Source organism: Cynocephalus volans, chromosome 6, assembly GCF_027409185.1.
Source record: "Cynocephalus volans isolate mCynVol1 chromosome 6, mCynVol1.pri, whole genome shotgun sequence".
NCBI classification, from domain to species: domain Eukaryota; kingdom Metazoa; phylum Chordata; class Mammalia; order Dermoptera; family Cynocephalidae; genus Cynocephalus; species Cynocephalus volans.
This window is the reverse complement of record NC_084465.1, coordinates 10,052,487-10,075,025: the sequence shown is the minus strand read 5'-3', so window position 1 is coordinate 10,075,025 and position 22,539 is coordinate 10,052,487. Positions and strand designations below refer to the sequence as shown.

The 22,539-nt window shown below is 40.1% G+C and overlaps 1 protein-coding gene across 1 annotated transcript in view; it reads left to right on the top strand.

The window, feature by feature from the left end:
* The window catches only part of CNTNAP2 (contactin associated protein 2), a 1,419,793-nt gene that overhangs the window by 1,043,624 nt on the left and 353,630 nt on the right, over nucleotides 1–22,539 (top strand). Inside the window, exon 15 of the mRNA XM_063100985.1 lies at nucleotides 3,676–3,803. Coding sequence (XP_062957055.1) covers nucleotides 3,676–3,803 — 128 coding nt within the window. The remainder of the gene's footprint in view (nucleotides 1–3,675; nucleotides 3,804–22,539) is intronic.

Sequence of the window (22,539 nt, the reverse complement as noted above, 5' to 3'; positions counted from 1 at the left end):
TAGGCTTTCATGTCCCTTGAGAACATATCCGGAAGTGGAATTTTTGTGTCATATGGTATATCTATGTTTTATTTTTTTATTTTATTTATTTTTTTCCTGGCCAGTACAGGGATTGAACCCTGGACATTGGTGTTGTCAGCACCACACTCCAACCAACTTAGGTCTAACTTCTTTTTAAGAAACTGCCAAACTGTTTTCAAAAATTACTGTGTCACTTTACATCCCCACTAGTGATGTATGATAATTCCAGTTTCTCCAAATCCTTGTCAACACTTGTTATTATCTTGTCTTTTTCATTATAGCTATTCTGGTAGGTGTAAAGTTCATCTGTGTGGTTTTAGTTGCAGTTCCCTGATTACTAATAATATTATGCATCTTCTCATGTGTTTATTTTACATTTCTACATTTCTTTGTGAACTATCTTCTGTTGCTATAACTTTGCGTGGATTCTTTCCAGAAATTTCTAGCTTAGGTGATGCTGTGATGGAAATACAGGAAAGTGCATGGACTATAATTTTTTAAGGGTTACCAAGTACTTCTATAAGTTCACAAAAGAGACATACTTCTCTGCTAGAATTATAGAACAGATTCATAGTATGATAACTTTCATCTGGTAGAAAAGCAGGCTCACAATTGTAAAAACTTGGGATGTTAACTTTTCTTTAGCGTTTTTGGTTTGTTTGTTTGTTTGTTTGTTTGTTTTGCTTTTTCACTGAGCTAAGGGCAAGACTGAACTGCCCAGAGGCCTATTGGCTTTTCTCTGCAGGATGAAGAGAGCAAGCAAGACAAGAACTGCAGAGTAAGACAGAATTCCTCAGAAAAACAGTACTGAAGTGAAATAACAGCAATGCCAGTTTAGAGAAGAAAAATCCTTAGAATCAAGTTTTACTTTAGTAAGAATGCTGATAGTAAGATTATTCAGGAGTCTGAGTTGAGGGCTTATCTGAAGTGAATAGTAGAATTTTTCTAATGCACAAGCCCACTAACAGATGTAATTAGCTTATTATGCTAACATAATAAATAGTTACTCAATATCTCCCTAAATTAGATTGACCTCAATCTGTAAGGATTGCAACTTTCCACAAAGGCTTGTATTGCTTGCTAAAAACTCACACAGGTGCTAAGATGAACAGCATATAGATATTTTAGAGGGCCTCTCTCCAAATCACAAATCTTTTTTAAAAAGTGGGTTGCACTGTAGAATCACATGAGAAACTTTGTGCTAGTCAAACCACTTTATTGCCACCATGAATTAGTTTCTACAACCAATGTACAGTCCACTGCTTTGTGAGTTTCACACCCGGTTCTTTATGGCTTTGAAACCTCTGTGGTCCTACTTAGATCTTTGACCAAAAAATGATTGAGAAATCAACTTTTTCTTATTTTCTCAGCTGACAATTTTTTTCCTCTTTTCTTGATTTAATAAAGAATATCTGAGTGTTATTACTATTAGCTGTACTGCAACCCGTTACACACTTCAGTATACTGTATCATTAAGAACAGTGGTCGACTTGGGCATGAGGGAACTCAGTTTATTCTGTTTTGTTTTGTCTTGTTTTTTCCTTTTTTTAGTGAAAAGTCCAAGGATGAGATCCAGATAGTATGGATTTGAATCTATCACATATGAACTGGTGACCTCAGTCAAGATAAATTCTCTGATTCTTACTCTTCTCATCAGTAAAATGGAAATAATGTACATTACTAAGTTCACTTAATCATGACATTAGTTTTTCGATTTCATTGATGAATAGGTTTTAATAAAATGTGACATAAATTTCTATCATCCCCGATGTTAGTTTTTCTTTCAAAATAGCTGACTAAAGGCTAACTTCAGTATTTTTTTAAAAGTACAAAACCCACTGAAATTCTACACTTATTATTACAAAGATTTAAAAACTATATTTCCAAATTATGACAGTATGTAGATGTGTGAGTTCCTGTAAGATTAGACACATATCAATTTTGGCAATAAAATTGCATAATAAGGGCTGGCTGGTGAGCTCAATTGCTTAAAGCATGGTGCTGATAACACCAAGGTCCAGGGTTTGATCTCAGTACCAGCCAGCTGCCAAAAAGAAATATAAAATAAAATTACATAATGATTAGAATATTTCCAAACATTTGTTCTTAAGTTGCTCTTACACACATTTTGTTAAAATGTATAGTAGTCCCCCCTTATCCATGGGGGATATGTTCCAAGACGCCAAGTGGATGCCTGAAACCGTGGTCAGTACCATGGAAAGTTACAAACCCTATACATACTATGTTTTTTCTATATGTAAGTGTGCATGATAAAGTTTAATTTATGAATTAGGCACAGTAAGGGATTAACAACACTGAGATACTTGAGGCCCAGTCATTAGTAGCTACAGTGATAATAAGCATCACAGTTCTTTTCCATGATCTCAGTTCAGATTCGATAAACAGTTAAAAAAGAGTTTATTTGGGAAACTTAGGAATAATGAAATAACTAAGGCAGTGTAAAATACGTTTGTTTGAGGTCCACTGGCCAAATTCTGTGACTCCCTCCTGAATGTCAGTTCCTATGATCACTGACATTTTAGAAGGCCAGAGGCATAAGTAACTGCTCCTAACAGCATAGCGTTTTCAAGGCAGACTCCCACGTTGGTCCCCCTCAATTTCCTGCACTATTTGCCAAGAGATGTGGTTGACACATCTTTAACCTGATTATTGAACGGTCTCTTTTATTCTCCTATCATCCAAAATCCATTTTCTTTTCTGTGATCAGTTTTATGGACACGGGATAACTTCACACTGGTTTGTGCCTCCCCCACCCATCCAGCCCCAAATAAAGCATCCCTCAGCCACAGCAACAGAAAAAGAGAAAGAGGGGTAGTGATTTCCTAAGGTGAAATCTGTGCTGCGCAGGAACCAAAACCACACCACTGTGCATAACTTGCCTTGGGTCCATCGCGGAGAACATCTCCTGGGTTTCTATGCACCGTCCTAGAATCAGTACTTTGCAGCTAGCCTTGTCTTCTTCCTTCATTTAGGAAGGGTATGCGGTAGAGTTCGAAGACCTGAAACAGGATAAGTATAGACACAGGAGAACCCGGGAGGGAAACCAAACTGGGCTTGCATCTCAGCTCCACTCCTCATTACAGATGGAAATAGATATTTATTGAGCACCTGCTCTCTTTTGGAAACTTCACATAAACTATTTCAGTTGTTAAAGTAAACAAGACGAGATGAAGGAAATTTAGCAGGAAAAGAAAGTCTCTGAAGGAACTGCTTCAGAGCAATTAAGGAGACAAAGTTTTTCTTATAGGGTTTTCTTGCACTCGTTATTCAAACGATCAGGTTGACTTTGTTGAACTTCTGATTCTGTGGCAACAGCGAATGTGCTGCACGTGTGCTGGGTGTCTGGCATGTGCTGTGGTCTACTCTCAACCTAAAATAGGACGCAGCATATTGGTTGAGAATCTCTGCAAATCCGGGTGTCAGCTCTTTCTCCAGAAGGCAACGATGCCAGAATTGCTTCCGAGTGATATGCTAGGAGACGATCTATGAAGATAGAAAACAGCTCTCTATCTGTGGTTTTGCTTAGTGAATTTCCTAACAATTACTGAAATGTTGTGCATAGTGGGACAATTAGCAGAAAAGACATGTTTCTAACTCAGCCTCCTCATTTTCTTTTCTTTCCCCGTGACCCAGGAGGAAGGATGCTGGCTTCTTATCCTACAAAGATCACCTGCCGGTGAGCCAGGTGGTGGTTGGAGATACTGACAGGCAAGGCTCTGAAGCCAAGCTGAGCGTGGGTCCCCTGCGCTGCCAAGGAGACAGTAAGTTTGCCCAGCATCTGTGGCTTGCACTTTTGTATCACGTTTAAATGGTGTTTCCGGCCCCTCAGAGGAGGCCAGAAAACAGACCTGCTCTTCTGTAGCTCCTACAGAAACATCGTGCAACAGAAGCAGAGCCTAATGGAGAGTTAGATAGACCTTAATATGTACAGGACAGCAACAGCTATACAATCTCAGTACAGGATCCTAGATTTGGGCATCAAATGTGGATATCTATCTTCCTTGTATATTCATATGTAACAAGTTTGACTACCTAAGTTTATGGTGATATAAACAGCAATGCTAATAGCATAAAAGCAGCACTCAACAGCTGTGATTCCAATGAATGCTTTCTGTTAATGCCATTAGCGTGACTATTTGTATCACCATAAACTAAGTTTATGGTGATATAAATAGTAGCATTATGGCTTAATGTATCATTGTAAACTTGGATTATGACTGTATAAAGTTTGACATTATTGCTATCAAACTTCATCATCATCAGAGCTTGATGGTCCCTTGCAAGCTAAAGATTGTTTTCTGTAACGTCGTCTTGCTTTTCAGGATTAGGCACCACAAAGAGGTATTTGGGGCCGCTAGCTTGGACAGGGGGAGGCAAGAGATTTAGAGTGATGGTCCCACCTAATTAAGGGCACCATTAGCATTTTATGTTGTTTGACACCCTTCGGTGTGTTTTATGTGCAGTCAGAAGGGAACGGTGACAGGTTGCTATGGGGATTCTGCAATGAGCATCTGGAGCAACATTTTCCCTCTTCTTTTCTGCACACGTGATTTGGGTGACTCTCTTGGGAGTTCTATGCTTTTGTGATTGTGTGCTAGGCATCAGGACACCTCGATTCTGCTGCCTGAATAACTGACTTGCCAGGAGACCTCAGGAAATCACCTCCATTTTCTCAGTTGCAGTAATGAGAATACCACCTGCGTCGCAACTCCTCCTGGGGAGGCTATAAAGATTTTAGTGCCTGGATTTGGGTTCCTCCTAGCAAAGCATTATGTGAGATGGAATATTATTACCACTTCCATAAATCAAGGGAGAATTAGACATACTCGGTACTAAATTATTGCACCCACTCAAAGAGGTGTCCTAAGGAATGTAATGATGCGTGCTTAACAGTTTACTACTTAGTAAATCGAGGCTGTCGGCAATTAAGCAATGCAATGCTCCTGGTACAAAAGAGAGATGGAGTTTGTGCTGATTTTTCTCTTCTTACATTGAGAAAATGAAAATGCCACCTTTAAAATTGAAACTGGTCAAAAAGATCTTTGGCATAGATTTACTGAACATTAATGCTTCCTTTATCCAGTCGGGCTTAGTAGAACTGCACAGTAAGAAATTTAATTTCGACTGCTTAAGAAAAAGATATTGACATAAAATACTAATAAATATGCATTTTTAAACAAATATTCTAAGAGATGGACTATAGCGTGCCCTAGAATTAGACAGGCTCTCATGTGTTATCTAATGAAAATCAGTTTCATTATGTCATAACAACTCATTAGCATATAAAAGTAAAATATTTCTGGCTTATCAATTCTAATTCTGAAGTGAGCTTTGAATTAGAGACAAGGCTCACATTCAGCAACTGATTAACTTAATATAGTTATAAGAATTCCACTTCTGCAAATTTCTTAGTATCATTATTAAAGAGAAGATTTTGGTAATGTTAAATAGTCTATATGGTAATATTTTAATGGTTTGTAGCTAATATTAGTTTGTTTCAGCTTAATAAATCAATTCTCAGGAAGAATTTATTGGGGGTCTGTGCAGTATCTAGCACTTTACTAGGTACTCTGAGGAATGAGAAAAAGAAATTTGAATCATGTTTTGAGAAAGGCACATGAAAAAATATTGGAAGACACAAGCGGCTTATAATTTAATATTAGGTTTTGTGATATAAATAATTGCAACTGATGCTCAAGAAAGGAGCTATAGAAGACATATTTCAGGCAGACTTTATTTTCAAAAAGAGGAAATAGGAAAAGTATAGTGGTCAAAGTTCATTTGCATTTCTCTTCCAAGGCTGCTATTCTTAGAAACATTTTTAAGATCTGTTAATAAAACAAACTATCTTATTCGTTGGCACTGCGTGGTCTCGGTATACTTATACTACTGTAGCTTCAGAAAGGCTCTTTTAAATCATATTTTATCTAATTTTCATGAAAACAAAAGCGAAGTCAATATTTTATTGCAATTACGAGGAATATTTTTGTGTTTGTGAGAGAAAAAAAAATTCCCAGGCAACTGAGAACATGTGTTATACGTCATACTTGACTGGTAGCAGTCAGCAGTTTGAGGTCCACACTCCCCTTAAGAGTGTCCTTACACAGACACAGTAGTGATGCGTGGTCCATATCCACAGCATTTTCCAGCTCTTACACATGCATGATCTCCTTGGATACGCACAGCCCCCTGCAAGGTGGGTAAGGCAAATATTAGCCTTTCTGCTTTACAAATGAACAAAACATTTCTTTGAAAATGGCATTTACACAACAAATTTCTGAACATCCTTTCAGCTTCTGGGAGGCTCGGGAAGAAAGACGGAGCAGAGAGTAGAAACAGCTTTCTCTGCACAAGGTCAAAGTTGTTTTCCTAACTCCACTCTCTTCCCTGAGTCAATTACTGATTACATTAAAATATCTCAAAAATATTTCACGCAAGTCTTATCCCACCACTAGCCCCCCTCACCCATGTCAGTCACCAACATAGCATGAATGATGGGGGATTAAATTCATATAATTTTTGAAGTGGGATAGCACATTTATCCTGTTTGTAGAGATTAACTTCTTTGTGTCATTTACCGGTTTGTTTAAAGCTGGAGTTTACAAAAACCAAATCCAATGTTGAAAGATGTCTCTTTCTCTATTTGAGAAGTTGATTGGTGACAGCCCTCTGAAGCTGTCTCTTGCATTAAGACCCAAGTCTCAGAGGCTGAAACCGTTTTCGTAGGCTCTGCCCAACCATTTCGGTGGTTTGATTTGACTTCACCATGCCTGCTGAGTTCCGTTTTTACTTTGATGCATCTCGGCTTGCAGACCCATATAATCAAAATGCTGAGGAAAATCAGTGAATTCACTCAGGTCTGCTGTATTTCCCATATAGCGCTGTGAAATGCTTATGCTCTTACAGTTATTTTGTTTGTTTGTTTTAGTTTTGTTATAATTTTTTTTCCAATCTGTCCAAATGGAAACCTCAAATCTAAATGAAAAGTGTGACTAGTGATAGATGGTTAGCTAAGATAAAAAGCACAGTGAAACCACAAAATCCCTTCTTCAAACCACATGTATTCACCTGGAAAGAAACAAAAGAGCTATTTAGAGGATCAAAAACCAGTGATAGGGTAGACATTACTTTCTTTTTATTTTTTTATTTTTATTTTTATTTTTTAATTTTATTTTGTCGATATACAAAGTGGTTGGTTATTGTGGCCCATTACCGAAACCTCCCTCCCTCCTCCCTCTCCCCCCTCCCCCGCAACAATGTCCTTTCTGTTTGCCTGTCGTATCAATTTCAAGGAATTGTAGTTGTTATGTCTTCTTACCCCCCCCCCGGTTTTGTGTGTGTGTGTGTGTGTGTGTGTGTGTGTGTGTGTGAATTTATTTATTATTTTTAGTTCCCACCAATAAGTGAGAACATGTGGTATTTCTCTTTCTGTGCCTGACTCGTTTCACTTAATATAATTCTCTCAAGGTCCATCCTTGTTGTTGCAAATGGCAGTATTTCATTCGTTTTTATAGCTGAGTAGTATTCCATTGTGTAGATGTACCACATTTTCCATATCCACTCAACCGATGATGGACATTTGGGCTGGTTCCAACTCTTGGCTATTGTAAAGAGTGCTGCAGTGAACACTGGGGAACAGGTGTACCTTCGACTTGATGATTTCCATTCCTCTGGGTATATTCCCAGCAGTGGGATAGCTGGGTCGTATGGTAGATCTATCTGCAATTGTTTGAGGAACCTCCATACCATTTTCCATAGAGGCTGCACCATTTTGCAGTCCCACCAACAATGTATGAGAGTTCCTTTTTCTCCACAACCTTGCCAGCATTTATCGTTCAGAGTCTTTTGGATTTTAGCCATCCTAACTGGGGTGAGATGGTATCTCAGTGTAGTTTTGATTTGTATTTCCCGGATGCTGAGTGATGTTGAGCATTTTTTCATATGTGTGTTGGCCATTTGTATATCTTCCTTAGAGAAATGCCTACTTATCTCTTTTGCCCATTTTTTAATTGGGTTGCTTGTTTTTTTCTTGTAAAGTTGACATTACTTTCAAATTTAAATAGGTGATCAGTCTTGGAGGCGGCTGTTAAACTTTCATGGAATTAGTTCAAAAATAAAAGATTTCAGTTTTGGAGGTAGAAATCTTATTCTTATAATGACTATAATTAATTGCAGGAATACAATATTTGCCAGATAATTGCTTTATTCTCAGCCATGTGATGTGAAGATTTACCAGATCACTTCTAGGGATACAGGGACTTTAAACAATTAATTGTTTAAACAATTAATTAGGTGCAAGTTTGCTATAAAAGCAAAGACTACCCCCGCCCCCATCTCATTCTTAGAGGAGCGAAGATGCTCCTTGATTCTTCACCCCTCCTTTTGACAAGTCATAAAATGATTGGGTTTTTTTCTCCCCCTATTGCATTTACTCTGCATCCCCTCCCAGCAGACCCCTGAAAAGCAAGAACAGAGTCTTTCTCATTCACTTTTGTATTCTCAGCAGTATCACATGCCTGACCCCTAGAAAGGATTCAACACATATTTGTTGAATGAGAAACAAAAGAATACATCAAAGTGTTCAAGCCGGGCTTGGCCTGGGACTCAGATCTGTCTTTACAACACCCATCTGCCCAAGCAGAGAAATCCCGGAGCCCCGGGGCTTTGTCAATCCCTAATGGAGTCACAGATTCTGGGTAAACTGACTTCCTATGTACAATCTGGATTACAGACAGCATTTTCCTAGGATTCTCCACTTCTTCCTTGGGTGAGGCCTTTGCCCCTGCCCTTGCTTTTTAAAGATTTCCCCTACATAGTGGACTCTGATTTCTGGCTCACTTCGCTTCCCTATCCTACTGCTCCAGAAGATTGTCTCTAACTCGGCCCCACTCAGAAAAAAAGAGGTTGCCCCTGAACAATCTATGCAGGATGATAACGGTGGTATTATCAACACAGAGGACCACTCTCCATCACCAACCCAGCCACTCACTAAATCCTGTTTAAGTGGCCTTGGTCTTCACCCTGTATTGATTTTGCACCACCATGATCTGCTCAGGAACGATATTCGAGGGAGCATTGATGCAATAAATCCCTGAACGGAGAAAATTTGATCACTATGAAGTAATTATGTCCTGAGACAATGTTCCAAGTTCTTTTCCTTCTCCCATTTCTTCCCACAAAATGTAGCTATGTATACTTGCCTCGAGTATAGCTCAAAACAAGAACAAAGAATCACAGCACCCTGATGGCTGGAAGTCTTAGAGATGGATCAGTGCAGACCTTTCATTTTACAGATGAGGGATATGGGGCTAAGAAGGTTAAGTGACTGGCCCAGGGTCTCACAGCTTGTTTACAGCAGAGCAAATCAAGAGAGAGTTTGACACTAGCCTTCATCTTTAGTAATTCCCTGAAGCCTAGAGAAATATTGAGACCCAAAGAGGAAGCATTGACCTGGAACTTTACCTTGGTGAGTTCTATCAACAGCTGAGTGGTGCCAGAATGTGGTGCCAGAGCTCCTTATCATACCCCACTGTGAGATCAACCATCTGGAAACCTTGATAGAAAACCCACAGCCACGGGGGTGAGAGGGCAGTGGCAGAAAGTTGATGACTTCTGCTTTTTCTTTTACTTCTAGTTCTAGCAGGTTTTTTTGGGGGGGGGGGTTGTTTGTTTGTTTTTTCTTCCTGATAATAGAAGGCAGGGGGGGGGATAAAACCTGGAGTGATGTGTAGAAACCATCAATCTCTATTTTTTGATAACATCCACGGGCTACTAACAACTAAGAAGCAGGCATGGCTCTCAGAACAAGTAGAAATAGTGAAATTTTCAGGATCACATCCTAGGCTGCTTCCCATTAAAGGATTGATCTCTCTGGGCATATCTGAGGTCAGCTCCAATTACAAAGGCAGCAACTTTTGCCCGTAGAAGGGAGCTTTCTCTTTTGTCTTCCAGACTCTAGAGCAACTTTAAATAATTAGAAGAAAGGGAAAACTCCCCAGGGAAGAATAGTACTTTAAGATTACTTGGCCATTCAATTTTAGCTGCAAATTCCCTGCTGATATGGAAAGTAAAATTAGTACAGTTAGCATGTGGTGGGGGGGGAGGATTCTATTTTACAATTGATAGGTATTTGTCACAGTGTGCATGTGATTGGTTTTTAAGATTTTTACACCTGCCCTTTCAAATACCATTTGTATTTGGAGAAATCATCACATCCCACAGAGGAGAATCAGTGTGAAGGAGGTTGACAGCCAGCCCTGATTCTATAGATCTGTATCGTTGGGTGAGTCCTGCTTCCTCTTTGAACTCTCCCTGGACTCTTGTCCCTCCCTGAACTTGGTACTCTGCAGTATCCTTAGATATAGGAGGGACTTTTCCTTGTAAATTGAATCGCTTTGGTTGGTTTTCTTGGTTTCTCTTGAGCTCTCCAAGCAATCTCTCTCACTATTTGCAGAAAAAAGTTAGGCTTGGTCTATTGGTTCTAAAAATTCCCAGTGTGGAGCACACTTGGAATTGAGAAAAACACTAGGTGAAACAGATTCTAACCAATTCCAGGATCAGCTCCTGGAATTGAATTCAACCTGGGAGCTTTTACTGAGAAAGATGAGACATGGCCCTCTTCCTGAATTAGTTTATTTTTAGTGAGTGTGAAAATTTTAACAAAGTGGAAGGGATGAGGATGAAGGTTTGGATTCCTAGTAGAAGTTTGAGTGTAAAGCTTGGAGGCCTTATATACTAGTGCTTTACAAACTTTAACGTGCTTAGAAATCACCTGGGATCTTGTTAAAGTGCAGATTCTGATTTAGGAAGTCTGGGACAGGTCTTGGGATGCTATAGACTGCTGCTGCTACTAGCGGTCCTCACTTAGAGCAGCAAAGTTACATAGTGGTATATTGAGGAGCACAGACTTGGGAGCCACACACCCTCAAGTCCAAACTCCAACTCCTTTTCTCACTAACCATGTGCCTTTGGACAAGTTCCTTAACCTCTTTGGACTTCTACTTCCCACACACAACCTTACCTCGGCTGCAAATGAGAGTAATCATAACTGCATTACTGAGGTTGCCCTTAGCTATCATCATCAATATTACATTCATTCACTATGCAAAGAGTGGCAGGCCTTGATATCAGAAAAGCTTTGCCCACCTCCGTGTCCTATATTCTCCTGTCTATGCCCTGCACCCTTGACCCTGTACCTATTCTTGGAGAAGCCCTGCAGATAGAGGGTGGATATGTGGTCCCTGCCAAAGCTCATGTCAAAATTTGATCCCCAACTTGGCAGTGTTGGGAGCAGTTTGGGTCATGGGGGTAGACCCCTCATGAATAGTTTAATGCTCTCCCTGGGAGCTGAGGGTTTTGAGTGAGTTCTCACTCTTTTCGTTCCTGTGAGAGCTGGTTGTTTCAAGGATCCTGGCACCTCCCCTCTCTCTATCTCTTGCTTCCTCTCACCATGTAATCTTGCACCCACTGGCTGCCTGCCACCTTCCACCCTGAGTAGAAACAGCCTGAGGCCTGCACCAGATGCAGCTGTCCAAGAATCGTGAGCCAAAAAAATCTCTGTTCTTTATAAATTACCCAGTTTCAGGTATTCTATTATAGCAACAGAAAAACAGACTAATACACCTGCCTAGTCTCATAGCTGAGTGTGTGGCTCCCAGCCATTTAGCTTCCTACTATGTTGGAGGTTGTGGCTGCCATACCTGTTCAGAGCTCAGCGGCATTTGCTGAGTACCCAGGGGCAGTGTTCTTCCACACAGTCAATCCCCCATTTACTTCTCATCATGGAGATCTCAGCTTTGATGTTAATCCATCCAGAGGCCCTCCTTGTTTACTCAGCTGACACAGCCGCCCACTCCTCACCACTGCTCTTCTTCCTTTTTTCATGGAGCATGCCCCCACCCGAACCTCTCTCTGTAGTACATGACACAGTTCTGACACTATCTATCCAGGGTTAGCATGACCTTCACAAATTAGGAGCACAATCCCAGCAAGACTGCCTTCACTTTGGAAACCAGCAGCAAGTTTGCAGGGTTCTCAAGCCACTCATACTTCTGACCAACCGACTACAAATTTGGGGGTTCCCACTATCCCTGCAGGGTTAATAATTCACCAGAATGACTCACAGAACTCAGGAAAGAGCTGTACTTACTATTAGAGTTGTGTTATAAAGCACACAAATCAAGACTGGCCAAATGAAGAGGCACCTAGATGAGGTCTTGGAGAGTCTAAAATGTGGTTTCCCATGTCCTTTTCTTGTAAAGTGAGAATACATCACTCTCCCACACTTGGGTGTGCATTGCCAGCCAGTGAAGCCCATCCAAGCTTCAGGTGATCAGAATTTTTATCAGGATTTGATTATGTAGGTGTGATTGATTAAATCATTGGCCATGCAATTAAACTCAGTCTCTGGCCCCTCAGCCCTCTCCTCCCTGGAGGTCAGGCTGATATCAAGAGGCTCAAAGCCCCCCCAATCCTCTAGTCACATGATTGGTCTTCCTGGCGTGGCCGGCACCATCTTCAAACTATCCAGGGGCCCACCGTGAATAACAAAGACACCCCTATCACTTAAGAAAGTTCAGGGGTTTAGAAGCTTAGCTCTAAGACCAGATAAATTATTTATTGTACATCAATCTCTTTTCTCTATTTATTTGCATGATTATCACTCTCACCCCCAGCAGTGGATGAGAGCCTCATACGGAACTCTCTATCTCAGTGCCTTCCACACAGCAGTACTCAGATACATGTTCATCAAATGAACATGAATGGTTAAATAACCACAAAAGATTTGAAAAAGCATTTCAGACAAGCAATGGAGGCAGTGCCACGAGGCACTTCATGATAAATAGCAGAAAACTTGCACAGACAATTGTTATAGGAGTACAGCAGAGGAGCTATCACTTGATTTATATGCACAACTATTTTTAACCTCCACAAGGTTTTTGCACATTTATTCATCTTAACTAAATGAAAACTTTTATTCCTTTGTACCTTGAAAATCCTTTTGAATCTGATGATTATCGCCAAATTAAGGATTAAAAAAAATTCTTTTGCTAATTTTTATACTTTCTCTGGCAATACTAATTTAAGATGCTTGTGAAGTATTGAACTTATAGAACTCATTGTTTAATCTAAATTAGATTAACCCCCCGGCCCTTCACAGATCCAAGCAGAGTGTTTCACACTTTTGTTTTTCCATGTCTCAAGGTTATGACTGACAAAATTACAATTAGTCAGTACTTCAAACCTATTGTTAGGGTGCTAAGCTATGAGCTATAAACTACCTCACTCTGGAATAATTAAAACCGTGTTCCAGTTCACCTATTTTATGATACCTACTCAGGTTTTCATAAAGCTTCTTTTTACAGTCCTAACTACGTGCGGGCCTTGGAAACTTGGGAATTTTATCGAAGAAAACTTTTTAAATGAGCCTGTTCTTGAAGTTTGCTGATAGTTCTGCAGTAGCTTTCTTATCATCAGGATAAAAAAAAAGTACTAAATTATTGTAAACATTATGTAAGATTTGTATTACTATCTTGAAAATAAATCGTAATGCAAAATTCACCATGTGTATGTACATAGGAAATAGCGCATTTGCATTCGTATTCACCTATGGGCATGATAAATATGCTCTTTGGAATAGATGTACAGTCCCAAATTAAAAAGAAAAGGGGACTCCTATGTCCTGTTCATACATTTTATTGTGGAATAAGTACAAGGGTCAATTGTCTTAAGGTAAATGAATAGCTTCAAGCTACCTTATAAGGGAGGAAAATACTACTTGTCAGTCCCTTACTGTGAACAAAAAAAAAACAGACTCAACAGGGATTGCTTGTCTTTTGATGACGGAGAACTTGTCTGCCCATTTAGATTCTAGCCATGTCTTCTCCGTTTAGAGTTTTCCTGACTTACTCAAGCTTTAGACAATGAAGTGGCTTGACAATCTTTTCTGTAATCCCTATGACTAATGCTTTAAGTATTCTTTAATTCAATTCTAGTAGATTACCCTAATCAATTTTGTTTTACAGTATTTAGACCTTTAGAATTTAATTCTGCTAGAGTGAATAGGACGCAAAGTAGCATTTGAGTTTAATATGGCCTGTTATTTAACAGAAATGAGATGTATATGTCTCAAAGATTCTGCTCTGGTACTTCCACTGGCATAATGGAAAGCATAAAGTAACTGGCTTGAGAAGTCAGGTTTGCTATAGGATTACCCCATTTCACTGAGTGCTTGGTTTTGCTTTCTTTTTTTTTTTTTTTTTTTTGTGTGTGTGTGTGTGTGTCTTTTTCATGACCGGTACTCAGCCAGTGAGTGCACCGGCCATTCCCATATAGGATCCGAACCCGGGGCGGGAGCGTCGCTGCGCTCCCAGCGCCGCACTCTCCCGAGTGTGCCACGGGCTTGGCCTGGTTTTGCTTACTTTTGAAGTGACCAAAGATACTAAGTTAGCTCTAACTGCCTCTGTGTATTAGTCCATTTCAGTTGCTTATAACAGAAATATCTGTAACTGGGTAATTATGAGAAAATGAAATTATTGCTCACAGTTTTGGAGGCTGGGAATTCCAAAGTCCAAGTAATGCATCCGGTGACAGCCTTCTTTGGTGGGTGGTGACAGCAACTCAATGTCACATGTCAAACATGACAGGAGCACAGAGAGACCAACCTCCTCACTGACTCATCTTTTAAAGCCCTCAGAACTATGCCTATGAACACCACTAAGCCATCAAATGGATTAATCCATTCACTATGGCATGGTCACCACAATCTAATCGCCTCTTTAAGGCCCACCTTTCAATTATCATAATAGGATTTCCCACGCTCAACAGCCACAGTGGGGGATTAAGTCTTGGAGGAACATTCAATCCACAGCACTCCATTTTCTCCTTACCAAAAAAAAAAAAAAAAAGAAGAAAAGAAAAGCCAGCACTTTTTATTAAATAACCTAACACCTTGAATTTGTGAAGAGTACATGTCCCAAGCATTAGAGCTAAGAAGGCACTCAGACATATTTTATTTCTTTACTTAAGTATCTTTATTTATTCTTTACTTACGCTTATCAAAGAGATATAGTCTTCCTCTTAATCCTTCAGATTTTCATATGGAAAATTAATCTGTTATTGCTTAATTATAATGGATAGATAGATACGTCAAAATTTAGTTTGGGTGTTTTTTTGCCTGAGGAGCTGACAATTTGTTTAGCTTATGCTGATGTCCCCAAAAAGAAGTTGTTTATGTCTAAAGCATCTATAGGAAATAAGACCATGGTTCAGGGCAGCATCTATAGCAAGGCACTGCTTTACTTTTGGATTGAGGAGAAAGAACGAGCTATTGTTCCCACTCTAGACTTTAGATGGTCATGTCATGTCTGAAACTGGTCATTTCTTGATGGGCCATATTAAATCCAGACTTTGTCTTATGACTCTACGAATTAGCGAAGTATGTTGTTGTGATGAAAGAATCCAACAAAAGTGTTTCGGTTTGGAGCATCAATTCTCAGAGCTTTTTATATTTGAGAAAGCTGCTAAACGGTTCTTCCAACTCTTCCAGGCTAGCTCGCTCCAACAGGCAGGCCTCCTTCCTGCCTGTTTACTTCACAAGGACCAGCTAATAGGGAATCAAGAAAAAATGAAATAATGTTCATTTTCAGAATAAAGAGATACAGTTTCTATCATTTCTGCTCACACACACACACACACACACACACACTTACCCTCAGAAGTTAGCATTTGTCCTTACTGCTGCTGGAGCCACCTCAGTCCTGCACCTATCTTAACCCAAGATAACCACAACTAGGGCCTTAAAGCTGCTCGAGGCCAGTGCAGTTGGAGGAACTCTTGTCAGAGGTGGGAGGAGGGCAAAATGGGACGAGAAGTCAGACTGCCTCTGTCCCACATGCCCTGGCAGTAGCAGGGCTATGAGGCCAGATGCCTTGTGGTCAGCTCTGGGATCCAATGGGTCTGGCTCCATGCCAGACTTAAAACCATAGTTTAGGGCTTTGTCCCAAGTGGGGGAAATTGCCTTTCTAATTTAGAAATTAAACCATTGAATTAGTGATGAACTACTCGTTAATTCAGAACGGGTCTATAAATGTTCAGTAAGAAATTTCAATAAAAAATATGAGTCTGTGGCCTTTTGGGATGTGATGTTTGTAAAATCATTTTATGCCATTTCACCTGATAAGCCATTAAAAAGTTGAAACAGAGCCTTCATCTCTGCAATCGCTCTCCACTGGGGGCAAAATAGATCACTAAGAAGCCAGAATTTTGCTTTTCTCGCTTTGATTTTTTGGTTCTTGCTCTGAAGTACTGCTACCCAATAAGAGTTTTCTGAAATGATGGAAATGTTCTGTAACCTGTATTGTCCATATCGTAGCCATGAGACACTTGTGGCTGTTGAGCATTTGAAATGTGGCTAGTGTGAGGATCTGAATTTTTAATTTTATTTAATTTTAATGATTTTAAGTTGAAATAGCCTCATGTGGCTGGTGGCTACTATATTGACTGCACAACTCTAGGGCAACAGTGAGAAGCCACTTTAGAGAACCCAGGAACTTGTCCCTTCCTTGAAATGAATCTCGCTGGTTACTACAAATACACCTGCTCTGATCCTTCTTGGAGTAAAAGGGATTAAAAATTAAGGAAAACAAAAGGTGCGATTTTGCCCTGGGAACTAACCCTGGTATCAGAAAAGGCCAAAAAGTATCTGAGATAAATATCCCTGCCTGGAAGATATGTAGAGCATTTTCTCAGCTGCTCCACAAGATTTCCCTTTGTGTCAGCCAGGAAGATGGGGCAGAATAGAAGATTATAACCATAGAACACGTATTTTTTATAACAGATTCAATTTCATTTATGGATTCTACTCTTGGAATAACTTGTCTGCATGTTGGAGTGTTTTTAGAGGCTCACTATGTCAGTTTTGTTCTTTTAAATTTGTATTTTAATTTTAGATTATGTTTTGAAATACAGTACAATCTTGATTTTGCTTTCTAGCACAAAACAAAAATAACAGTATTTTGAAAAGAAATGTAGTTACATTACCTCAAGCATACGTCCACACAGTACAAAATAAAATGGGAGTCTATCAATAATTCTCAGTTGAACTATACATTGGACTTCATGTACATCTTCACCAGACCTGTATTTACCCAGTGAGAACTACAAAGAAGGTGAGGTATGCCATTCCTCTGAACTTTCCCTTTTCTGTGTCCCTTTTTCCCTTATGTTCACTCCCCAACCTTTTTTTCTGCTATCCATAGCTGTGTTTCCCTTCCTGTCCAACAGTTAAATATTAATCATTTACAATTTAGTACTAAATTCATTACCCAGGGGATGTAGTGTGAGAGAGTTGTGCAGAAGTATAGCTGCTAAAGACCAGTTCAAGCCAACTGAAGAAACGTTTGGAATGGGGAAGGTAAAGAACCGTGTCTGGGGTCCCCATGATCCCAAGCCCCCTCTGGTCCCATGACTTGCTAGGGGACTCATGGGACAAAGCATGTAGTTGTGTTCATGGGTACAATTTATTATTGCAATCAGTCACAAAGCAATGTCTGCAAAGGCGAAAGGAGTGTGGGCAAAGTCCAGAGGAAACTTGGCACCAGCTTCCAAGGGATCCCTCCCAGTCAAGTCACACAGAACATGCTTAATTCCCCCAGCTTTGAGTAGTGACAACACATGTAAAATGTTGTCTACCACAGAAGCTCGCTAGAGACTCAGTGCCCAGGGTTTTTACTGGGTGCTGGTCACACGGGCAGCCCTACCTGGCAGGCACCCAAACTCCAGACTCCCAGAGGAAAGCAGGTATTCAGCACAAACCGCATTGTTTGTGCAAACAGCTGAGGCACATTGAGGCACTTTCATTAATCAGTTAACCCTCCTGAAATCTGAGTTCCTGGGCCAGCCATGGACAGTACTTCTCCAGCACGAGCAAGTTGCCCCTTGCCTCTCCTCTTCTTCCCAAACCCTTCTCCACACTCGGGACTGCTTCTCTTCCCGCTTTCATCAGCAGGAGTCTTATCCACATCCAGGTCTACGAGTTCACACCATCCTGCCTCACACTCCACTTCACACCCTGACTTCTCTCCACCTCACACTACCTCTTCTCAAAGTCTTAAAACCGGAGAGGAGAACAGAGATTGTGCTCTCTTCCCTTGAACTGGTCATTTGTATCCCGTTGCCTGGAGTTTCTGCTGCATCAAGTTCCCGAGCAGAACCAGCTACATGATTTGCAAAGTGCAGTGAAAAGGAACATGCAGAACCACTTGTTACAAAAAACATTACAAATTTTTTAAAAATTAAACCAAGTCTGGGGCCCTTCTAAGGCTTCCAAGGTCATATACCCATGTTCCTGCAGTCTGGTGAAAGGACAAGGTCAACCGTAGACCCTGGACATCCCTGGGGAGAGGATCTGCAAGTTTTGTTTGCCTGGTGGGTTTAAATCTCAAGGAACATTTATGGGATGAAAACCAAGCTATATATGGAAAAATATTTGGCACAAGCTGTCATAAATACTAGCAAATCATATCATATTGTTGAGTGTTTCTTAATTTGTCTGATCACAAAAATTACCTGGAGTGCTTGTCAACATGCAGATTCCCAGCCCCAGAGATTTTGATTCAGATTCTTCAGAGTAGAGCACAGGACTCTACTCTGTTTTTAAGACATTTTCTAGATGATTTTTATGACAGGGAAATTATAGAAACTTCAGCTAAGAACACAGCATTTGGGGGCAGACAGACCTAGACTCAAATTTTCCATTTATCAGAAGTGTGACATTGGGAAAATTATTTAAGTTCACTAAGCTTCAATTTCCTCATCTGTAAAATAGAGATAATTATGTGTAGTACAAAAGGTTGCTATAGAAATAAAATGAGACAAATGTACATAAAGAACTTAAAACAGGGTCTAGTGCAGTTAAGTTCTCAATAATGGTAGTTGTAAATATTATACAAAAAGACTAAAACTTCTTTAAAACCCTCAGTTTTGTCAAACTAGATGAATTAGCTTAAATACAAATTTTTAAAGAAAACCATTATTATTTCTGTCAAATTCAACTCATTCAGAAATAATGCCTCAGTCTTGGACTTCCCAGCCTCCATAACTGTGAGAATTAAATTTCTTTTCTTTATAAGCACCCACTTTATGGTACATTGATATAGCAGCCTGCACCCACTCTATGGGACTTTGTTACAGCAGCCCAAACTGGCCAAGGCAAGCACCAACTATATACAAGGCATTGGGACAGACTGCAGATACATAATCAGTGGCATGACCAATGACTTTTGCAATCAAGGCAATAATAATATAGTTCAAAATAAGATAGAGGTGAAAAGATACATCTCTTTAGGAGGAAACATGTAAAGGTAAAGGCAGATGGCACAGTCATCACCTTTAGCAGGACCTTGAGAGGAGAAGAGAGTAGACTAAATGAGTAAAGGTCATTTTCTATGAGGATTGGTGGCATAGGTAGGAGGCTTGAGCTGGAGGTTAGACAATGATTCACCCAAATGGACAAAAGCAAAAGTTTCCTGTAGAAAAATATACACACAACACATAGGAAGCATCTGGATAAATACTTAAATGAGAAAATAAGACCTGAGTTAGAACCAGAAAAACATACAAATGTGAAGACCAGAGCTGAATATATTCTGTAGACAGTGGAGAGTTTGTGAGCCAGAAAGAGGAGGGGATGAGTGAGTAATCTTTGAAGGTTTAATTTAATTAAAATATTAAACTCTTCATTTACACTTAGTTACAGAGTTCTATGCTCATGAAGTTTATCTTCCTCCCATACATATTTTAAAAAATAACAGGAACATTGCTAAAAAAGAAAATGCAGCAATTCAATGAAGGGCTCACAATAAGTTCACATCCAAAAATGGTGTAATGTAAATACATTTAAAACTTAATGTTAGATTCTCATAATAGAAATTATTTTTTATGACCTTTTAAATCTACTAATTTTAGACAAGCCTTTCTTAATAGTATAAAAACTCCGGGAGAGAGATAGTATTTTACTATTTTTAATAGATGTGTAAAATGATTGGTGACTGCTGGCTTTTCTGTTTTGCTTCATGGCTATATGGTGATTGTTCTGGGTTGAATTGTGTTCCCCAAAAAGGTATGTTGAAAAGTCTTGACCCCCAGTGCCTGTGAATGTGACCTTATTTGGAAATAGGTTACGTATGTAATCAAGTCAAGATGAGGTCATATTGGATTCAGGTGGACCCTGATTCTGTACGACTGGTGTCCTTATAAGAAGAGAAAGCAGAGACACAGACACACACACAGGAAAGCCATGCAAAGACGGCGGCAGAGACCAGCGTTGCCTGGACTTAAGCCAAGGAATGGAAAACCTCACCAGCAACCACCAGAAGCTGGCAGAGAGGCGTGGAATGGATTCTCCATCAGAACCTCCCGAAGGAATCCACCCTGACAACACCTGGATTTGGGGATTCTAGCCCAAGTACTGCAGGAGAATAAATTTCTATTGTTTTGAGGCACCTGGTTTGTTGTGCTTTGTTAAAGCAGCCCTAGGAACCTAATACAATGACTACCTAATCAGAGAACACACAGGCACAATTCAAGTGGTCTTTTTTTTTTTTTTTTTTTTTTTTTTTTTTTTTTTTTTTTTGTCTTTTTCGTGACCGGCACTCAGCCAGTGAGTGCACCGGCCATTCCTATATAGGATCCGAACCCGCGTCGGGAGCGTCGCCGCGCTGCTAGCGCAGCACGCTACCGAGTGCGCCACGGGCTCGGCCCTCAAGTGGTCTTTTCAGCTCCCAGAGGAGGAAGCTGTGTTTGTTACGTACAAGACAGCTAAGAACTGTCAAAAGCCAAGGTGGTCTAATCTGAGGCAGAGTCAGTGCGGCCACCACCACCCCCTGCCAAGCAGTGCCCTGCAAACAGGAGAACAAGCTCTATCACCAGAGCTCCTCTTACCTGCTTCTTGCATCCCCCATGCCCTAGGGGAAGAAGGCTTCATGGTGACACCCTGGAATGATGATGAGAACAATGATCGAATAGTACTAATTGTGTGACAGTGATCACAGGTAACATCTGTTGCACATCAACCATGTGTCAGGGGTAGTTAAGCACTTTACAGATTAACTCATTTAATCCTCACAAGTATTCCATGAAGAAAGTAATATTATTATGCTTATTGTACAGATGGGAAAACAAAGACAGAAACAAAGACGTGTTGCTACAAGTCACATTGGGAATAACAGAGCTGGAACCTACCTCAGGCTAACTGGCTCCAAAGCCCCTACTCTCGGCCTTCACAGTTTGGCAAGGCTGTACCAGCCGTATGCCAGCAAAATGCAATCCCTTCATATAGCGAGAAAGATTCTTGTCTGCATTCCAGCAGACTCTATATTCCAGAGCATTGCACCATTAAGATCTGAGGACTTGCAAACCTGGAAAAGATAATGGCTGTATTAGTTTCTTAGGGCAGCCTTAACAAATTGCTACGAACTTGGTAGCTTAAATAACAGATTTCTCTCACAGTTCTGGAGGTTGGAAGTCCAAAATCAGGGTGTTGGCAGGGCCATGCTCCCTCTGAAGGCTCTAGGGGAGAACTCTCCTTTGACTTTCCAGATTCTGAAGGCTCCCAATGATCCTTGGTTTATGGCAGTGTAGGTCCAATCTCTGCCTCTACCTTCTCACAACCTTCTTCATAATGTGTTCGTGTGTCCTTTTCTGTCTCATAAGGAAACTCTCTTGGACTTTTGGGGCACACTTTAATTCAGTATAATCCTTACCTTAACTACATTTGCAAAGGCCCTGTTTCCAAATCAGCTTAAACTCTGAGGTTCTTGGTGGTCATGAATTGGCGGGGAGAGATGGAGTGCTATTCAGCCTGCTACAATGGTCAAGAAACATCTAGCTAGTCCAAAAGAAACAGGATCTACTGAACAGCCTTTCAGCCTTGAGCCCCAGAACTGTGTCCCCTGGGTTTTGCCCTTCAGCCAGGTACTCAGCACAGCTCTTTGCAGATACCGTGGCTCTAAGCAGCCTTGAAGAGATTTCACTGGACCTGTACTTCTCACCATATACCAAAATCAACTCAAGATGGATTAAAGACTTAAATATAAGACCTAAAACCATAGGATTACTAAAGAAAAATGTACAGGAAGCACTCCAGGTAATAGGACTGGGCAAAGACTTTATGAATAAGACCCCAAAAGCACAAGCAACAAAAGAAAAAAATAGATAAATGGGATTATATTAAACTAAAAACTTCTGCACAGCAAAGGAAACAATCAACAGAGCAGAAAGACAACCTATGAAATGGGAGAGAATATTTGCAAACTATACATCCAACAAGGAATTAATATCCAGAACATACAAAGAACTCAAACAACTATTCAGTAAAAAAAAACAAAAACAAATAATCCAATTAAAAAATGGGCAAAAGAGATGAATAGATATTTTCCAAAGAAAGACATACAAATGGCAAACAGGTGCATGAAAATATGTTCAGCATCACTAGTCATC